The 21,480-nt window shown below is 27.6% G+C and overlaps 1 protein-coding gene across 1 annotated transcript; it reads right to left on the minus strand.

Moving 5' to 3' along the window:
• Positions 1-143: 143 nt before the first annotated feature.
• On the minus strand, positions 144-19,844 carry LOC113790171 (uncharacterized). The gene is made up of 12 exons (XM_027339804.2): positions 19,537-19,844; positions 16,526-16,646; positions 16,033-16,433; positions 15,174-15,917; positions 5,319-5,443; positions 3,759-5,238; positions 3,494-3,689; positions 2,982-3,431; positions 2,660-2,927; positions 2,203-2,600; positions 977-2,135; positions 144-913 (listed from the first exon to the last, which is right to left on the minus strand). The coding sequence occupies exons 1-12, from the start codon at positions 19,660-19,662 to the stop codon at positions 547-549; spliced, it is 5,835 nt and encodes a 1,944-aa protein (XP_027195605.2). The 5' UTR covers positions 19,663-19,844; the 3' UTR covers positions 144-546.
• Between the last annotated feature and the right edge of the window lie 1,636 nt (positions 19,845-21,480).

Consider the following 21,480-nt stretch of genomic DNA (forward strand, 5'->3'; position numbering starts at 1 on the left):
CATGGTGATCATTTTTGGATCATTATTTTTTTAAAATTGTAATTTTTATTCCACAATTGCAATTGAATGCAATTGTCCCACCAAGCCCTAATTTTTTCCATTTTTATTTGTGTATTATCAATCGATTAAAAAATGTGAATAAATTTTCAAGCAAAAAAACAATTAATTATAATTAATTATAACTTTTTTTATCAAATAAAAACGATACAACAAAATCAACAAAATTGGAATTTGGATGTTTAAATAATATCAAAATGTTTACAAAATTATTTCATGATCGCTCCAAATATATTTGTTATTTTTGTATTATTAGCGCGCCATCTTCTGATGGCCATTGTGACTAAAAAATTTTTGCTAATGATTTGAAATTCAATGTGCATTAATGGATTAATGATTTATATAATAATTATGATAAAAGTGTAGAGATTTTTAATTTTTTTGGAACATAAATAAATGTGTTTAATACCCTATCGTATTATGTGAATCTCTAATCTGCTGACTAGCATTTGAAATAATGTTGAAACAAACGGAAATTTTTCTTTTTAATCATAAGATTGATGAAACTGTATGATCTTTATTTGTATCAGCATCATTATCATCATCATCAACAATGATTTTGTCCTGATCATCGTTTTGATTTTTACAATCTTCATTACCATTTGTATCAATCATCATATCACATGATCTCCATTGATTAGGCCTTGTTAGTGGATCACAATAATCATGGCTTAGTAATGAAAATATTCTAGATTCAGTTAGACGATTTGGATTATGATGTCCCATCATCATTGGTCCAACACAGGCAATCGTACGTGTTTGAAATGCCTGTGATGAATTTTCATCATTCTGTTTACAACGATTCTTTGGCGTTCGTTTGGCTAGGAAGCATTTCGACCATGGTTCGGCTCTCCATCTATTCAGAATTTTTTTACGAAAATTTAAGAAAAAATTCAACATTATAAAACAATCTACATACCTTCCAATACAATCTCTTTCTTTACATGTTTCAATTGATTTATGTATCGGTTTAGCTTGTTGATCACAAAAATTTTCTTGGACGGAACGTTGTCCAACTGTGCAAACAACACGTACCGTACGTATACCTTCACCACAAGGACGATTACATTCCGATAAAATTACACTCCATATGTATGGTTCAACACGAAGCTGGTCTTCATCATCATCTTGATCATGATTGATAGATGATACGGTTGAATCTTCATCATCATTATCATCCAAAAATGTAGAAATATTTGTTGTAGTAGTGATCGGCGGCCATGATTCATGTCCCATTGAAAACTTCGCTTTAGATTTTTGATTCATCGATTTATGATTTGCCATCGTAAGATTAGTCTTTGTTGTAGGTGAAACTTTCATTTTTGTAGCTGGTTTTTTATCATTTTGTTGCTCATCATCATTGGAGTCATCATCATCATCATCATCGTCTAAGAATCGGGTAATATTTTTCATTAAATGAATTTTAGGTTGAATAGATGATGATGATGATAATGATGGCCTAGTTCTTAATCTATTTCTATTTGGTTTGGCTACCAATGTGAATGTTTGAAAATGGCTATCTAAAGATGATGATTGAGGTTTACGCTTTCGTGTTACCGAAGTTAATCTTATAGGCCTTAATGGTTTCATTGATAATGGACTCCAATCGATTGTCATTGATCGTGCATTTTTCATTGTACGTGTTATTGGCCGTCGATATTGTCGATGATGATGTTGATGATTGAATGAATGTTGCGGTCGATTATGATGATGATGTTTCAACATTGTCCAACTAACATAATCGCCTTCAGGATCTGCTTGCTCTTGAACAGAAGCTTTACGGAAAATTTTTGTTGCCGCTGTTGTTGTCGTGATTTGTCGTTTATAACGACGATGTGATGAAATAAATGATTGATATGCTGGTTGATGTTCGATAGAACTGATTGATGGTGATGGTGTTGATAATGTTTTTGAAGCTCGCTTATAAATTTCCTGATTAAATATGGCCGAATATAATGAATCCGATGGCGTAGTTGTTGACATCGGTGTTTCACTGGAACCATAAACTGTTGGTTCAAGTGGAAATATGGTTGATGGAGCAAATAATTGCAATATCTCATGACGATAGAGGACGCTCTCTGAATTGTTAAATAATTTCAATACAAATGAATTTGGTTTGAAAAATCTGTGTTTTTAAATACTTACCGGCAGTATCATATGATATATCTGCTTTATCAAAATGTATACATTTACCATTCAGACAATAACCACGGCGATCATTAGTGGAACAATCAGTTCCAAACGGGAATCGACCATCGGTAAATGCATCCATTTGATAATGAACATCTGGCCATAATCGATCTTCACAGGCTACAATACAACCGTAATTAAGTTGTTGTCCATTACCGGACAATAATGAAGAAAATTTCGCCTGATATTTTCGGCATATTGATTGTGCATATTCGTTAGCTGATCGTCTTATCGATACTGGGCAATATTGTTCATAAAGATTATACATTGTTGTCATACTTGGATTACGTATCGATTTATCTGTAGATACTTCGGGACAAACTTGAAGAGCTTCACGCCGTCCAAGACACGTTCTTAATGAGTGAATAATTCTGTTAGTCTGGGATTTTAAGAATAATAATTCAATACTTACTGTCGACGACATTCTCTGGTAACTAAACGGAATCCTCGTCCATTTCGAATGCATGATATTGAATATTGACATTCTGTGACTGGATGCCAATCTGACCAATTATTCTGTTGTAATAGGTAAGGATTAGTTGCGACTAATAATATTGGTGACGAAGGTGGTGATGATTGTGATGGAGAATCTGTGTTCTTTGAATCTACACCATGAATAGGTGGTATTTGTGTTGAACTTTCACTTTTTGAAACGGTGGCTATTGGCGTGATATTTTTGACTGAAAAAAAGATGATTAATTAAAAATTAGATAAATCAAATTCATTAGACTAACCTTTTTGTATTAATCGATAGGTAAAATCATAATTTTGATCCCAATCATCAATTTGATCTTCAAGATCTTGAATTATTTCATCTAAACGATAATTTGATGGACAATTATCTTTCATTAAACGATTTTCCAATTCCTGTTCCAACATTATAGATGTTGTTGAATGATTTTGATAGGCATTGTATACGTTTGTTGATGATGTAGCCGGAATAATTGATCGTCGATGGAATATTTCAGCTCGACAATTGAAACGGCGACATTGTCCATTGTAACAATAACCGATGGTTTCAATTATATCTTTATTGGGACTAGTAGCAGCTGAATCATCGGGATCAACCGGAGATGATAATGCCAGTTTACGTCCACATGGTGTACCATCTGGTAATCGCCATCCTTGTGTCATGAATCCACCACCACGTTTATAACACCAAACAAAACATGAATGTGAAGCGGCTATTTGGAAAATGCGAAATTTTATTTGTTTTCTTAGTTTTTATATATCATTATATACTTACAATCATGACTTGGATACTGTGTACCGTGACTTTCAATTTTATCGTTAAATTTTGCTGCCATTAAACAGGTATCCGAAATATATTCATCTACTGAACGAATTTGATATCGATGTCCGGTCGTTAATGGATCTAATTTTGTACGATGTTTAGCACCTGAACCTGTAGCGGCTGATGTAGCTGAATATGGACTACAAGTCTACAATAAAATAAATTATTTCATCATTGATGATGTCAATTATTTATTTATTTATTTGATTCGTCATACCTTCAATGCATTACATAATTTCACTCTTGTATCTGGTCCTTGACATTGTTGACCTCCATTCATTGGAGATGGACTATCACAACGTCGTAATGATGTTTGTACACCTAATGGTACCATTATTGTTGATCGTAATCTACCATTTTCGATACCCTTATTATTATTATTATTATTGCCAGGTGCAACACATTCAGAAATACATGGACCATAATCAGACCAATGTGACCAATTACCATTCATTGAAATGGATTGATGTTTATGATGAATTTGTGACAAACGATTTGATGACCAATGATTTCGATCTTTTTCAATCATTTTATTATATGGATTATGTTGATCATCGGATAAATAATTTGCTTCGGTATCGACAATTTTTGTTATTTCATTGTTATTATTTTTCTTTAGATTTGTTGATTTACTTTTATAAATATTATCAACGATTAATATAGTCGATGGTTTAGTTGTTGATGAACTTATCGGTTGTGGTGTTGAACTTATGAATGCAGGATCATTTGATAATTTATAATGATATGGATCATTTTTCAGATGATAATGCCAATTAGTTTGTATATTGATGGCTGGTGAACCATCACTAGTTGTATTCATTGCATCATTATTGATTTTTCCTATTGCTGTTGGACGTTTCTTATGTCGATTTGATATTCGTGTTGATTGTGTTTTTGATTTTAATTTATCACTATTGTTTGTTGTTGCGATCGTTGCATTCTTTTTACTCAATTCCCATTGTACATAACGATTAATATCGTATTTTTGTTCATCTGAATCGTTGTGATCAATATCCGTTATTTCATTATTTGCTTGAAAATTCGCTTTAGCTGAACATCGACCTTCACGACACCATTTTTCTTGGCCACATTCTGTACCTTCCAAGGCTGGATGTGTATTATATGTTGATTTTACCGGATATGTATAGAGACCACGACCGGAATAAAATCCATGATGACTATTTGAAATGTTATTTTTTACAGGTGATTTAACATAACATTTAATTACACGACATATTTCGGATTTCGGTTGTGATGAATGATGTCTAGCCGTTGGACCAAAACGAAATCTACATTGAGCATCAACATTAAATCTTTCACCAGGTAGTCTATGTGGTGGAATAAATTGATGAATAATATTAACATGTGAACTACGTCCTAATACACAAGTGGCCTGCGATGTAAGAACAAATTTATCCAAATAATTTTTCGAACATTCTGACCAGGTAGTTTTTCCCGGTCCTAGTGTTGGTGACATAACATAATCATCTTTATTACAGACATTTCCATCTTGTGAACCATCATGTTCCATGCCTAAACTATGTCCCATTTCATGACCAGCAACTAAAACTGTTTGAAAATTTGTTCCTTCCGAAATTGTACATGAATTCAATGAATTACACATTCCAGAAACCGGTGCCAATCCAACTACATGTCGTTTACGTCGACCATAACCATCAACTACATACATGTTAATACTAAATTTTTTGTTAAATTTTCAAATGAATTTAATCAATAAAAATATTGTGAAACATAAACAACAACAAAAAATCGTTACCCCGAAAGTAATAATGCATGATCCCAATCAGGCGTTGGTCCACCAGTTTCACGTAAACGTTTTTTATGTTGCCAAACACAAAAATTTGTTAAGTATGTATCAATATTATCCGATGGCGTAAGATTCTAATGATAATAAATAATAAAACAAAAAGAAACAATAAATTTAATTTTCCATGAAAAAAAGAACAAAATTTAAATTTTTTTAAAAATGAAACAAAATCATTAAAATTTTATGCCATTGGAAAGAATAGAAATTGTTTACGTAATTTGGATTATTATTATTATTATTATTATTGGATGATTAGAATGTCGTAATATGAAATCGATTCAATCTTATTATTGAAAATCGTATTGATTGAAACCAAAACTAATTCGGTCTATCAAAATCACTATGAATTTATTGGTCAATTATTATTTTTCCACTGTTGTTTAAAAATATATTCGCTCATTATGAAAAACAAAACGAATCGAATCAATCTTAACTTGGTTTTGTTTCAGTTTCTTTATTGGGCAAATCTATTTTTTCGAAAAAAAGAAAAAATTTTTTTCAAGGCTATGTCGAAAAATGCTATGGACACTGTCATCATTATTATCATCGATCGATCGATCGATCCAATTCAATTTCAATCTGATCTATCCGTGGGCGTTTTTTTTTCTTCTTTGCTTTATTATTATTTTGTGTGTAGGATGAATGAATAAAAATCAATCTTTATATTAATTCATCAGTAAATAATAATAGTGAATAGTTTCATGAGGATCAACTTAGGATCGTTGACCAAAAAAATTTCTAATAGATTTTTGTTTTTCATCATAAGAATTTAATGCAAAAATTTGTATGCATTATCGTTTCATTTTATTTTTTATTTTTTTCGTTACACTTTGTATATCACAACATTATCATCGATGTTTACATCATGTATATTAGATACATAAAGATAATGAAAATATTTGTGTGTGTGTGTCGAATAACGATCAAAATCGATGATGATGTGAATAATTTGTGGAGCCATAGATTTTTTGTTGTTGTTGTTATTTTTTGATTGATTGGAACACACCACAATAAACACGATACACTACGGAGATCGAAAATATTGGGCCTGAATATTTATAACAGATTTTAGTTCAATTTGGCTTGTTAGTAGTTTTTGTTTTTGTTTTTGATAACTTGAAATTCATTTACATGATACAGTCATTTTTTTCCATAAAGATAATCATAATGAAACAAAAAGAAGAACATGTAAATCTGATGTCGATCATCATCATCATCATTCTTGTTCATCATTAATTTCAATAAATATATTGATTGAAATCATTGGCCATAGTTTAATATTATCATTTATCGATTGGTTGTCGAAATTTTTTTTGGGCCCATTTAAATATAACATACCAATCGTCAATGTGTACATATACAATAATATTTATCAAGTTGACGCCCAAACTTTGTTGTTGATAATGTCTATATACCTGTCAATAGTTTGTACATTTATATTCGTTCCATCAATTTTTGGAACGATTAGGTTTGGCTTGTCTATGGTCTTGTCTTGTGTGTTTGTGAATTATAATATGAATTGATTTGAATTTGATTAATCGATTTTTTCGCTCTTTTCATATATATTTCATATGTGTTGTGATCGTAAACAAAAAAAAAACTGATAAAATTTTTTTTTGAAAATGTATATTTTTTTCTATGGAAATTCCAGTAGTTTCCATTCACAATATCATGTTCCTGGAACAAATTTTGGCCAGCTGTCTTAACTGTGTAAACAAACATGTCCAAACACACGCCTAATATTTCAACTTTAACATGTTTAATTATTATTATTATTATCAATGATAAAATCAATAAATTTTGAACATTTTTTTTTTGCCAAAGATATTCAATTACATAAATATTTACATTTGAGATGTTTTGATCATTCACTGCGACAATAATTTGTATGTACAAATATGTCCATTTATTCAGGAAAATAATGTTATCTATTTGTCATTTATAAAGGCTATGTCCGAAAAAAAAACAGTTCAAATGAATCATTTTAATGAATTTTTCATTAAAAACTGATAATAATTTTGTCTAGAATTTTTTTCTCCTTAAATAAATTTGACAGTCGAAAATATTCCGGAAATTATTTCATTTTATCGTTCAAAAATCATAATTTTTTGTAGTGATTTTTTTCCATTCTGAGCTGATCATTCATTCATTCATTTATTTGATCAGACATTCATTATGAATCATCAGTACAAATGTTTTTTGTTAATTTTGAAAAAAATTTAAAAAAAACAGCTATTTATTCGTTTAACAACAAAATTATCATCACCATTGTTCGTATTTTGTGAAAAAAATAAAAATTTTTCGCACGTTCAATTGCTTTTTCTCACTTCAAATGGTGAAAAATATGGTCATACACGACGTGGTTATTATTATTACCGATATACACGCATAAAAACATCATACATTCCGGTTATCCCGTTCCATCAAACAAAAAAAAAATATGGAAATGTTTAAATGCTAATTATCTTTACCGATAATGAGCGATTGTCTTGCACACATCGTACACAAACACACAATCATCATTGTTTTACTTAAATGATGAAAAAAAGACAATTCAACTTCGTATTTAGTCTCGGACACATCAATCGGTTTTTTTATGTGTCAACAATTTTCAACTGAATTTTCTCACATTCATATAAAAAATATATACAAAGGAGTTTATGTTTAAATGAAACCGGTGGCTAATAAAATTGAAAATTAAATCATTTCTCATTGTCCATGCATTCAGCTATCAATTTACCAATTTATTTATCTTTTTTTTCATCACATCACATATTATAATGTAGAAAATTACATTTACACGTGGCTAAATTTGATGAGTTTATTTTCATTTCACATTCATCATCATTATCAACAACAAACAAAAGAACAGCGTATAAAATAATTATCACACGAATACCAAACATGTTTTTTACCTTTCTTGTTCATTCTTTTTTATTCACTACGTTCATTGTAATTAATTATGACCATTTTTTTCCTTCTCAGAGCTAAAGATTTGATAGCAATTGAATTTGTTATTGTTTACTTGGGCGACAAATTGATGATCTGATAATGTGATTGGTCGACAAAGAAAACAAAAAAAAAGATGATGATGATGATGATTATAATGTGAAAATGGAGAATGTGAAAACAAAAAGCACAAAGGTTAAATCAATTTGTTTACAATTATCATATTATATGAAGAAATTTGGTTAAAGTCTCTTAACGTTTATTTACGAACAGATCATCTAACAAGTAAATAAAAAAAAACTTACATAATAAATCTTGACATCGACTATGCGTTAACAACAATATTTATATTAAATGGATGAATGATTATGCGACATTGTTATCAAAGATAATAGAACATTTACAATCGATTTGGCCAATTTATTTATCCATTCTTATTCAATCCTGATCCAATTAAAATCAAATTTAAGATTCATATTTAATCCTGAAATACTCGAAAAATGTGATATTTATTTTTCTGTATTGTTTCTTACTTTTATAATCGTTACTGATTTTATGCACATAACCAAAACCACACATACACAAATTATTAATCCGATCACAATTGGAATTTTGCCTATTCACTTAAATCGGTCTATTTAAATAATTCACAAAAACACAAAAGAAAAAATGTTTAAAAAACATTCCAATAATCTACAAAGAAAAAAATTGGATAATTTATTTTACTACTTTCATACGATTATTCACCTTTTGATTAACGTAATGAAAAAAAATAGATCAAATGATATCAGTGAATAAGAAAGATCCTACCATTGAACGATTTCATAATTTTTTTATTTGTTGATTCAAATATTGGGAAAATACATTTGTTCATCAACACTTTGGTCATGATAATTTATCTCTTAAGGTTAACGTATGATGTTTTAATTTCTACTTTCGATTTCCCTTTCTCTCGTTTTTTTGATTACATACTTTTCATTCAAATGAAAATGGTGAAAAAAATTTACAGTGCCATTTCGAATTCAATCATTTGTTTTTGTGATTGAGATTTGCTTTTTCAGTGTTGATTGAATCGAAAATCATGATCATGGGCATCATTTGATCATTATCATATTGAATGACCATTGGCGAATTTCATTCATTCAAAAGTCAATTTTATTGTTGATGATAGATTTGAATCAATCTATATATGCAATTTTTTTAGCTACCTATTTGATCAAATGAATGGTCAATATGTCATGATTTTAGTTCAGTTCATTCAATATTCGTTATAATTGTTCAATCATTTCCATTTTTTTTTGTTGTTGTTGTTGTATAAACTTGAACTTGTTGTCTGTTTGTTTGAATTTCAATAATCTTCAATGTCTTTTACTGAAACTCTTTCCCCTTGAAAGCAAATAAGTATTTTATCATTGATATTACTTTTTTTTCCTTTTCTGCCAATTTCCCCTTTCTATCCTTTCTTTTTTATCTATTGTTGTGTTCAAATCTGTACCACACACCCATGATGATGATGATGATGATGATAATATTATATAATGTTATGGATAAATCATTTTTCGTTTCCCTCTATATATTTGTAGTATTCAAACTATTTAGTATTATCGATTCAATCATCAGCTATCTTTAAAAATATGCTTACAACAATTTCATTACATAGTAATGTTGATAGCCACTCCTGTCCAAAGCATTCTTTTATCCTCAAAAAAAAGGAAAACAAATTTTCCAAAAATTTAGCTATATTGACCATCATCATCACATGATAATTCCCAGTTGATTTTCAATTCAGAAAGAATGTTTAGAATGTAGATTTTTTATTTAAAATCATTTTTGACAATATTTTTTGTACTTGAATAGAATGATGATATAAAATATTTTCATTGGAATAAAATCATAAAATTGAAAATTGATCGAGAATTTTTCCGAGAAATTAATTCATAATTTTTTTGAGTACTTCTCTTTAATTCAAAATGATATTTTGATATCAATTTTTGAGAATCATTCTATTCAATAACCAATCGTCAATAGTCAATTTTGACATGAAAATATAAATGATTTTTTTTTGCATTTTCAATTACGATATCCATTTCATTAGGTTGTTGTTTGTATGGATATGTGGATTTTTTTTTGATATTTCGGAAGCATAATATTGATCAATCTTATGTGATCCTTTAATTGATCATCTAATATAGGATAAAATTTATTTTTTTCCTTAAATCATTGCTTAATTTCATGAAAATCGGAAAGATATTTCAGGCAATTGCAAAAAAAAGAAATTAACAATTAATTTTGTTGCCTGTCATCATTTGATGTACCGAAATGGTTATTTTCCTTCTTTTTGACAAACTACCTGATGATCTTATTTTTTTTCTCTTGATCAATAATACGGGAATTTTTCATTTCTTTACCGATAATTATTATCAATTGGCAATAAAACTAGATTTTTTTCAGCAGTAGTTGTTGATCGATAATTATATATGCAAGAAAAAAAATCATATAATGTCATTAATTTTTCATCTTTTACACACACACACTTTTCATTTCAACATTCAACATCACGATCAAAAAAAAAACTAAATATTTTTCGCTGTTGTTCGGCAATGATCCACATTTCTATCATACACATAACCAACAATTATAATAAAATGATTGATTTGATTTTGTTTATTACTGTCAAATTTTTTTCGGTAGTAATCAGAGAGTTAATGGATTATTTTTTAACAAACATTCCGAAAAAAAATTGCTGAGCAAATGGAATCGATTGTAACAGCTTAAATATTTTTGTTAAAATTTATGAATCGATGATGATGTTTTCAATAATTTACGAATATAAATTCATTATAATGATCACAATGAACGAACGCACACACAAAAAACTGTTGTCATGGAATATTGAATTATTGAATGGAATTCTTAATTTAAACAAAATTGAATGCCTGTTGTGAATGTACAGTGTTTTATGTGGTTAACATTCTCACAACAAAAACAAAAAAACAATGAAAATCAATTCATCAATCTCGTTGACAACGCCTCATACCGTTTTTATTTCATTTTCAATAATAAATGACAATGACAACGCCTTATTTGATTTTGTTTGTTTTATCTCCTTATTTGCCATATTGATCTGTTTGGACCACACACAAATAATCATCATTCCATGGACAAACACACACACACACACACCTAACAATTGAAAATCGTTATTTAATTAAGATTAAATTCAATCAGTTTTTTTTTTGCAAAATTCCATTCCTTCGAATGAACAATAACAACAACAACAACATTAAAAACAAAAATAAATGCTTGAATGAATATACCGCAACGAAAGAAAAATTATGTTTGATAATTTATTTGATCATAATTGGTAATTACATAAATAAATTCACTATCATCCATTCAATTTTTATTTTGGAAAAACAGTATTATTATAAAAATTACCAATTATGCTACAAAATATGATGCCGTTGACCTTCTTCTTCGATCAAATATTGATTGGTGAAAACAAAAAATGAAATCAAGCTTCTGTATCATAAATTGAATAAGAGACTTGAAAATCAAACTTGAATTTAGATTAAAATGATTTAATTTGGATCAATATAATATTCGACCCCATTGAAAAATCATTTTTCCCCTTTTTTTCTCATTATTAATTCAATGATTTAAAACATATAATAGTAATAATTACGAAAAAAAAGTATTTACATAAAAGGAATGCAATTTATAAAATTATCTATTAAAAAGAGAAAAAACGAACGATAGATAGTAGTAATAGCTAATCATTATATCGATATAATGTACAATATTCTCGATATAAAAAAAATATTGAATATTATCGGATCAACGGAGCGATCAAATTGTTTTCCACACACACACACACTTGTTTCAGAGCAAAATTTTTTATGTGATTATCACTAACCAAAACAACAAAAAACAAAAATAACATTAAATAATATGAAAACCTTTTGGTGTGATAATAAATTTTGTACATCATTGTGGTGAACAACAAAACAAAAAAAAATTCAAACAGTGTTTACCTGACTGAATTTCAAGTTGGTTGACTGACGCAAATTTTTTTTCACTTGATCCAAATAGAAATTGATCTAATACTTTATATTTTTATTTGTTGTCCAAAATTTTTTCCAAAATATATAATTACAATGTCGGCTATTACAGTGTCTAAATTTAGAAATCTTTAATATTCAATTTTGTCTTGATCAAATTGAAAAAAAATTGAATTTCCTTATACTATGTGTGTGTGTGGACAATTAGGATTTTCGTATCAAATTATATCGAAAATTTTATCCAAAAACAGGACAAAAATAAACAAAACAAAATCCCAAAGTTTAAATATGGGCGCCAACTGTCATTGATATCATATTATTTTGTTTGATTATAAAATGACCATCAAGTTTTACGCCTTTTTTATCAAAACAGAAAATTGGAGATTCAAATCGATTATTTGATTGATTTTTGTTTCAGTTAGTAAGGTTAAAGGTGAGAATTTGATAAATAATATGATTTTATCGATTGTTTTCACACGATGTTCATGGTCAATATTTCTTCAACAAAAAAAAACATTATCAATGATCGACAAAAAGTTTGTCATCGAGAATCTCGAATCAAATTGTTCAACGTCATTGATCTCTCTTTTGTATTGATCAATCAATTGATTGATTCGAAATCGATCGAAACACCTGTCGATGATGTTGTGTTCACTTGATATTTTTTCCATTATATTTTGATTCCAAAATAATTAAAACAATACGAAAAAAATTCTCATTGCAACGTTAAAAAAATGAACAAAGCAACCATTCACATTCAGGCTTAAACTGATCTAGATTTTTAAGATTTTCAAGACTCATTTTGATATTTTTTTCATCGTATTCCTTATAACAGCAATGCAATTTCAATTCAAGCAATCGAATTGATTTATTAATAAATATAGATATTACACATACATGTAATATTTTTTCATTTCTTTTCTCTAACCATTTGTTCATTGAGTTTTCTTGAGAAGCTTTCGATTTTTTGTTGTGGCTGTTGTCATTGATTCAAATGTCTCCCAAGATACGCAGTTATTTTTTTCAAACATACGCCCAATTTTGCGCCAAAAAGTCCTTGCATCATTCATTTTTTTTGTGTATTAGATCTTGATCTTTGCTTTATTTATTTTTTTTTTGATTAACAAAAATAGTGATTGAAAATACATATAGATGATATGAATCAGGATCAATTTCAATTTTTTTCGTTGGAATTTCATCATCGAATCGATGATTCCAAATTGAGATTGTTTTTTTTTCTCTTATTCCAAATGATCATAATGATGATGATGGATTACTTGTTTGTTTGTTTGTTTGCTTGTAGATATAACTTTAAAAGAAAGCTTTCTGATTGATCAATTTTAGTCAAAAGTAGAACTTAAATTGCAATTGATCTATTTTGAATGAGCTTGAAACAATGATAATCAATTTTTTTTTCTTCAAGCAATGTTTTAAACACAAGATTAGTTAATCTTGTTCATGTGTGTAGTTAACCTTGTAAATTTGAAACAATTTACAAGTTTTAAGAATTTTTTTTTGTTCATAAGCAAAATTTTTATTTCGATTTTCATTATGAATGATTATGATGTATTTATAAATGTATGATGTCAAAAAAGAAAATATAACGAAACATAAGATTGTCTATTTAGGATATGAAAAACTGCAAAATTCATTCAATCATTTTTTTGAAATAAGGATTTCCGCAATGAATTCTTTTTTTTTGAATATGATAGGTGCCACCTGTGTGTGTGATTATCATTATCATTTTAAAACCCTTTATGATGATATCAATGAATTGATTTTTTTTGTGTGTTCCAAAAATACAAAGAAACATTTTATTGTCTTTTTAAAAATTTCCAATTTTTCATTTTTCCTTTCGTATCTTTATCAATCACCAGATGCTTGTGTTGTTTTTTTTCAACTTTCTTGATCAATGATATATAGACATTTAAGATTCCTGATTTGATTTATATCTAAATATGGTATATATGCTGTAGCCGGTTTTTTTTCAATTCAAAATATTAATCTCATATGACGATCGATCCATCATCGTTTTTTTTGTGTTCTAAGCAAAACTATCACATCATTGAAACAATGAACGAAAGCAAAAAAAAGACAACGAAACATTTTTTTATTGCTTTTTTCACTGTTTTTTAATTGTTATATTTATTTGGTGTGGTCAAGGAAATGATTTGATTTGATTATTATTTTAACTGCTCGATATGATATATAAGGTATTGATGATATGATGTAAGGTAAAAAAAATCAAATTTCCATTCAAAAGTCATTGAATAATTTGAAAAATATCGCTCTAAAGGCCTAAAGATCAGCAGCCAAAATACCAATCTGACCACATTCATTTTAAAGTTAGTATTGTTGTACAAAAAAAATTCATCTATCGGCCATAATCAATGCATACCAATCAAAAAAAACTGTTCGTTGCCGCCATCATTAACATGATAATGATCATAATTAACATAATTACTCATTGAACTTTATACATAATTCAATGATAAATAATAATCATATAAAACCATAACATGACATAATTTGATCAGACAATTATAATTGTAATTTCTAGTTAATTTATTCACCTTTGCTAGATATATAAAACTTTTCTATCCAGTATAATTAGACAAATCAATCAATCAATTAATATCTACATTAGATAAAATCTTGATTTGATTTCCTTTTTTTTGTCTCATTTTTTTTTTGAATAAATGAATTTTGGTATCTCAAATTTAAATCCAATCATGATTTCTATGATAATAAATATCTATAAATCTAGATTCAAATGAATATCTGTTTCACTTACTTTTGGTTGTTGTCGTAATAGATCCATTAATACGACAGAAATATCAACTGACCGACCAATTGATGGTTGTTTGAATAATAATTGTACGGCATTCATTATTGTCAATACATAAAGAACTATTTGCTGTTCAGTATCGATTGGAAATGTTTTTGACAAAACATGATATAAACTTTCATCAATAAATACGGCCGTTTCGACTGTTATATTAAATGTTGGTTTTGTGGTTGAATTTATATGATGATCACCATTAATTTCATTAATACTTTCCGGTTGATTTTCTATAGTTGATGATAACAATGAATTATCCGTTGTTGGCGATATAGTTGTTGATGATGTAATTGTTGTAGATTTACTTGTTGTTGTTCTATCAGCATCGAAATAATTTTTATTCGATGCTACAATATCAATCGAACGTTTTTGACGTGTTTGATTGAAAATATTTTTATTACCATTATTATTAGGATTATTCATCATCATTAATGATGATGATAATTTTGAATGCAAATCATTGTAATAAGGATGATGATTATGATTATTAGAATTAGTAGTTGATCCATGTGGACATTCATAATGATTAAAATCATTTTTCTTCAATACTAAATGATAATGATCATGTTGAAATGATGTTGTCGTTGATTGATTATTATCATTATTATTATTAGTGTAAGAGATAATCCTTTTACTTGTTGTCTCAGGTATTGGATTAATCAAATAAATTGATGGATTTGTTTCGATTACACCTTGCTATTACAATTTTAAGCAGAAAAAAATATCAAATGAATAAATCAAATCTAATTAGTGACCCAATTATACAATTGGAAGAAGGAACAAATCTCATCAAATATTGATCATCACTTACCATACCGCTACATAGTGAAACAGCTGCTGCACTATTATGATGTGCCTCATCATAACCCTGATAAAAACAATTAGATAAATGTTTACGCATCGACCAATCATCATCTTGATTAATGATAGAATTATTCATTAATTCCCGATTTTGATTGATTAAATGAAATCCTGGTGATAATAAATCATGATTTGGCCATAATCGTAACCGAAATGGTTCACCAAATGCTTCAAATTCAACTCGGATTGGTTCATTTTTATCCGATACAATATTATTTTTGTTGTTTGAATTTAAATTGATTGAACGTTTCGTTCGATGATGAAAGTGAGATTGATGATGATGAATTAGATTTTGATGATAAGAAGATGATGTGCGTAATGATTTGGATAATATCACTTGATATTGAGGCACTGATGTTGGATTTTTGAAAATTTTAAAAATCATAATTAAATATATCCGAATTATTCAGAAAATTCTGCTGAAATTTTAACCAAAAGCTTACCTTCTTTATGATGTCCCAGCAAAACAATTCGTTCTTCGGGTGTCAAATGTTGATGTATATCACTGTTGAAAATATTTTTATCCACATTGATTGTAGATGATTGAACAAATATTTGATCACACTAAAATAAAAATGAACATAAATTTTCATTTAATTAATGATAATTTGAAATATTCGAATGAAAATATTGGTCGCTTTCTTATTAATTTGATTTTTTTTTGTCATTCATGTGTAACGTTTGATGAATAAAGCCACAGTTTTTTTTCCGAAAAAAAAGAAATTCCTTATTGTCTCTTGGGTCGTTTATTTTTCCACACTGATTATTTGTTTTAGATTGAATAATAATAATATAAAATAGGCTAGTTTTGTCCGCTTCCTAAATATATTATGTCATGTTCGGTTGATTTTCATTTTTACTCGACCAGAATGAAACAAAAATAAATGGAAACACTTGTCATATTTGAAATTCAAACAGACCACAAAACAAAAACAAAAAAATAAAATTTCAAATGTATAATGAAATTGTACGAATGAATGAATGAATGATTAAATAAAATATAGCTAAACTTATAATCTATGAAAGTTACGATCAAATCATATTGTCAATGTTTTTTTTATAGTTATTCACATTTTTATTCATAAGCCGGTAATTTTTTGTTTTGTTTTCCTATTTGTAATCGCAATTTTTTTTGTGTATATGACAGATATTATAGTAACAAATTTTCCTGGCCAACAATTTTCGTATGTTTATCTTTAAATCAACTGTATTTGATATTCATATGTCATATTTTTACGAAAATTATATTTCGGGACACCCTTAACTATCATCATCATTATTCGTAAATCAGATTGAACAACGATGATGATGATCCATTGTCATAAAGTTTAATCTATCATTTATTTAGTTAGATTCAAGTTATTGTTTGTTTGTTTGTTTATTCATTTAATTTGTGTTTTTTTTGGGGAAGAAAATTAACTATAAAACAAACAAGGTTGGTGGATGAATGAATGTTTGTTGGATGCATATTGTCGCCTCATGACACAAGATTCTTGTATCTTTTTTGTTGTTGTTGTTATATGTTTTTGTTTGTTTTTGTTTGTTTGTTTATTTCTCATCACTATATTCGGTGGGCAAAATTTTGTTTTGTTCCTGTTAGGTGAAAATAATCTTGTTCATCTTTTTCTTTTATTATCAACAACTTTCATGAAAAGATTATTTTTTTTATTTTTCAAAAAAAAATCATCTATTCATTCTTTGTTGATCTGACAACGATGATGATGTTGATGATGATCAAATAGAATTATCTTTTACTCGGACTTTTTTTTATTTCTATGGAAATGTTCACATGCATATGTTTGTGTGTGTGTTTATCACTTTTAGCGCCTACGTTCAAAACACTAATGTGTTTGTTTTAGGTTTCCGAGTAAAGTAAAGTAAAAAAATTTGATTTTTCTTTTCTCACACATCTTCACGTCCATTGATCATGAAACTATTGTCAATTTATTTCTTCAACATATCATACATCTTTGAATGATTAATGATAGAAAAATTCGAATAAGGGAAAAAAAGAATGATCTGACCAGTATTGTACAACATACAATAACAACAGAAACGAATTGAATTGTCCATATGTGAATATGATGCGAAAAAAAACTGGACCAAAGAAGGAAAAAAGGTTTTTTTATCGTCATTTTATCAATGATTTTCTTTTTGATGTCCACATTACATCACTAATAAATAGACCAAAAAAAAGATGATGGTGAAAAAAATAATCTTTTAAACAACAATGAGATATACTTTCTTTTTCTTGGTTAAAGACGGAAAGTGATAGAAACCTTTCTTCTTGTTTTTTTTTTCACTTTCAATGTGATCCGTTTTTTCCATATTATACATTTCATTTCAAATCATTTTTTGCATCGATTATAATCAATGTTCATAATATTATCATCACTATCATCACCATTATTGTGAAAATATATGAGAAAAATCAAATATAAAACATTTGATTGTAAAAATATGTGTGAGTGAGTGAGAGATGGAAAGTATTGAACAAGGTGTGAAAATTTAATGATGATGATGATGATGAAATGTTGTTACTTATTGTGATAAATGGTTGGATTTTATTTTATATTTTTTTATCACCAATAGAATCACAAAAAAAAAATTCTTAGTTTTTAAGCTTTAAAAATAACCTATCCGTCGGTCCATCTGTCGTCAAAATGGTTTTTTTTTTTGTTTTGTTTGGTATAACAGTAGGAATTTTGATTTCAATCTTCTATTCTTCATTGTCATCATCAATAACAGTGATGATAATAAAAGAAAAATACATTTTTTTTATATTATCAAATCAAATCATCATTTTTTCTATAGTTTAGAGAAAATAATGATAATATTATTGATAATGATGATGATGATGATGACTATATTAAGTGACAAAAAAAAAGTGCCAGGATGAAATTGAATTTTGTTTGCATTGACATGGAAATACATTTTATCAATTGTTTTTTTTTTTGTTGCAGTCCTCACATGAATGAAAAACTTTCAAAAAAAGATGCTATTATTACAATAATGATGACAATTATTGTAATTAAAATTTAGAATAACATTCAATGAATGAATGTACCTTGAACACATATCAGAGTTTGAAACAAAAAAAAAGTGTCAACTTGATTATCGTTCAATGTACAGACAGACATTTGAAAAACAAAAGAATAAAAGGAATAATTTCAAGACAAACATAAAAAAATAGAATAAGAAAAAACAAAATAAGAAAAAAAACAATCATTATTTTGATTTTCTTTTCTAGTTTTCCCGGTTGAATAGTCTTATCGTGAAAAAAAAGACAAACAAAAAAATTCTCATCACCAAATGATGATGAACATTGAACAAAAGAATTGAAAATATTTGCGTTAGAATAGCAAAACAAGAACCAAAATCTAATTTATTAATTGTATTCATGTGTGTCATTAGTAGTCAACAAAAAAAAACGAAGAACATACAAAAAACTCACCATCAATGAACAAACAGTAATCATTATCATTATCAATTTAATAATGATTTGTTTGTTATTATTATTATTTGGCCATGTTGATGATGACCAAAATGTCCTCGTCATTTTTTGTTTCATCATCATCATTGTTGTTTGTTGTAATTAATCAATATTTTTTGTTGATTATATAATTTTTTTGTTGTCGATTTATATTTGTTGTTAAATTATTATCATTTATTATGATCAAACATTCTGAGACATGATAATCATACATTTTTTTAAGAAAAACGAAAAAAAAGTAGTATACTAGGCAAAGCACACCCATAAAATGTAATCATTATTCTACGATTGGATCAAATGATATACACATCATTAATAAACAACAGTTTTTTTCGAATGAAAAAAAAATTTAAATAAATCACAGAAACAACAAAAAACACAAAAAATCTTTATTACATCATCACATACAAAAAAAACGAATAAATTTTGAGATTTAAATTTAAATATTTTGACATAAAATAAATGGACCTAAATTAATGTATGTAGCAGAAGATTATATTCGATGTGATGAAAACATAAATTTAAACAAATAGAAAACAAACAAAACAAAATCTTTTTTTCTTGCTTTGACAAACATTAACAGGATCGATTGGATTGATTTTGATGTTTCAACAAAAAAAAACAAAACAAATATTCATTTCAAATTCAATATTTTTTTTTACCGGCAGTATTATCACTATGAACTAACTTGTCGAATGACTTACTACAGACTAACTTAAAACTGACCATATAAAAAATGGCCATCGACACATCGATAGTATGCATTAGACATGTGAACAATCTTGGAATATAATTGTGAGCAAACACACACATTTATCTTCATATAACGGTTGTGTACATAATGTTTGTTTCATAGATTTATTATTCATTTAAACTTTCTCTTTTTACATTTTATTCGATTGATTACAATTCAGCAACAACAACAACAAGTGTGTTTTTTTTCTGAACAACATTCATTTAATTTCTCTTTCGTTTTCCGCTTGTTTGGCCAACGATGCTCTCTTTTTCATTTTCAGTATTTTGGCTCACCAAAAACATTTATTTACTATTATATCATATGCCTTATATTGATTCGGATATAACCGGGCGTTATAAAAAAACAATTTCACTTCCAACATTACACCTAAACTGACAACAACAGCAACAAAAAATTCATTATCAAACGATGCTTTAAATGAATTTAAAAAAAGAAATCATTTTTTTTTTTTGTTGAATCAATTAAAATGCTTAGTATATCTGAGATACTGATGTCTGAAAAATGTCTGATTTCAACATGATTAGACCAATTTTTTTCCAACACCAAAGTAGATACTGACGCTGAAAATTAGTCTGAGAAATAAATGAATGAAAATTATAATTTAAATTTTTTAACGAATAAAAAACACTGCCAATTTATTCTGTCATTAAAAAAAAATAGTAAAGCAAAAAATATATTTCAATAATAATAATAATCCTCGATTCGTGTGACTTGATTAAACTAATGATTGAATTGTTAACTAATTTTTGTTTCTCTCGTTTATTCAAATTAGAAGATCTTATTACAAGACCATTTTTTTCACTTTATGTAAATGTTGTTCACAAATGAATGAATTTCTTTAGATTTTAGCCATTAGCCAATTTGAATTTGTCTATGTTGTAAGTAGGAAAAAATGAATTTTCTTCTTCATTTGCTTTTGCGATTGTCACCAATGTGATCGTTCAGATAGTTTTTTTTCTCCTGACAAGAATAATAAAAAAAAGAAGGAAGATAATGATGACCATTTTGTTTTATCTTGATTTGGCATCATTGAAATTTTGTCCATGTTTATCAATGTTTATGTGAGTGTTTCTATCTATTTAGTTGGTCAGTCCAAAAATTGTTTGAATGTAAATTATAATAATTAAATTTCAATCATTAAAATGATT

This window comes from Dermatophagoides pteronyssinus, unplaced genomic scaffold, assembly GCF_027571235.1.
Source record: "Dermatophagoides pteronyssinus isolate colony J.1.1.1.1 unplaced genomic scaffold, Derpt_VIB-CSIC_2022.12 sq0007, whole genome shotgun sequence".
In the NCBI taxonomy this organism is placed as follows: domain Eukaryota; kingdom Metazoa; phylum Arthropoda; class Arachnida; order Sarcoptiformes; family Pyroglyphidae; genus Dermatophagoides; species Dermatophagoides pteronyssinus.

Coding starts and splice junctions, on each gene's coding strand:
- LOC113790171 (XM_027339804.2), bottom strand. CDS start 19,662: ATGATGATGATGAAACAAAAAATGACGAGGACATTTTGGTCATCATCA. Junction 16,647..19,536: donor TTACTGTTTGTTCATTGATG/GTGAGTTTTTTG, acceptor TTTTTATTTTAG/TGTGATCAAATATTTGTTCA. Junction 5,444..15,173: donor TATTACGACAACAACCAAAA/GTAAGTGAAACA, acceptor TATTATCATTAG/AATCTTACGCCATCGGATAA.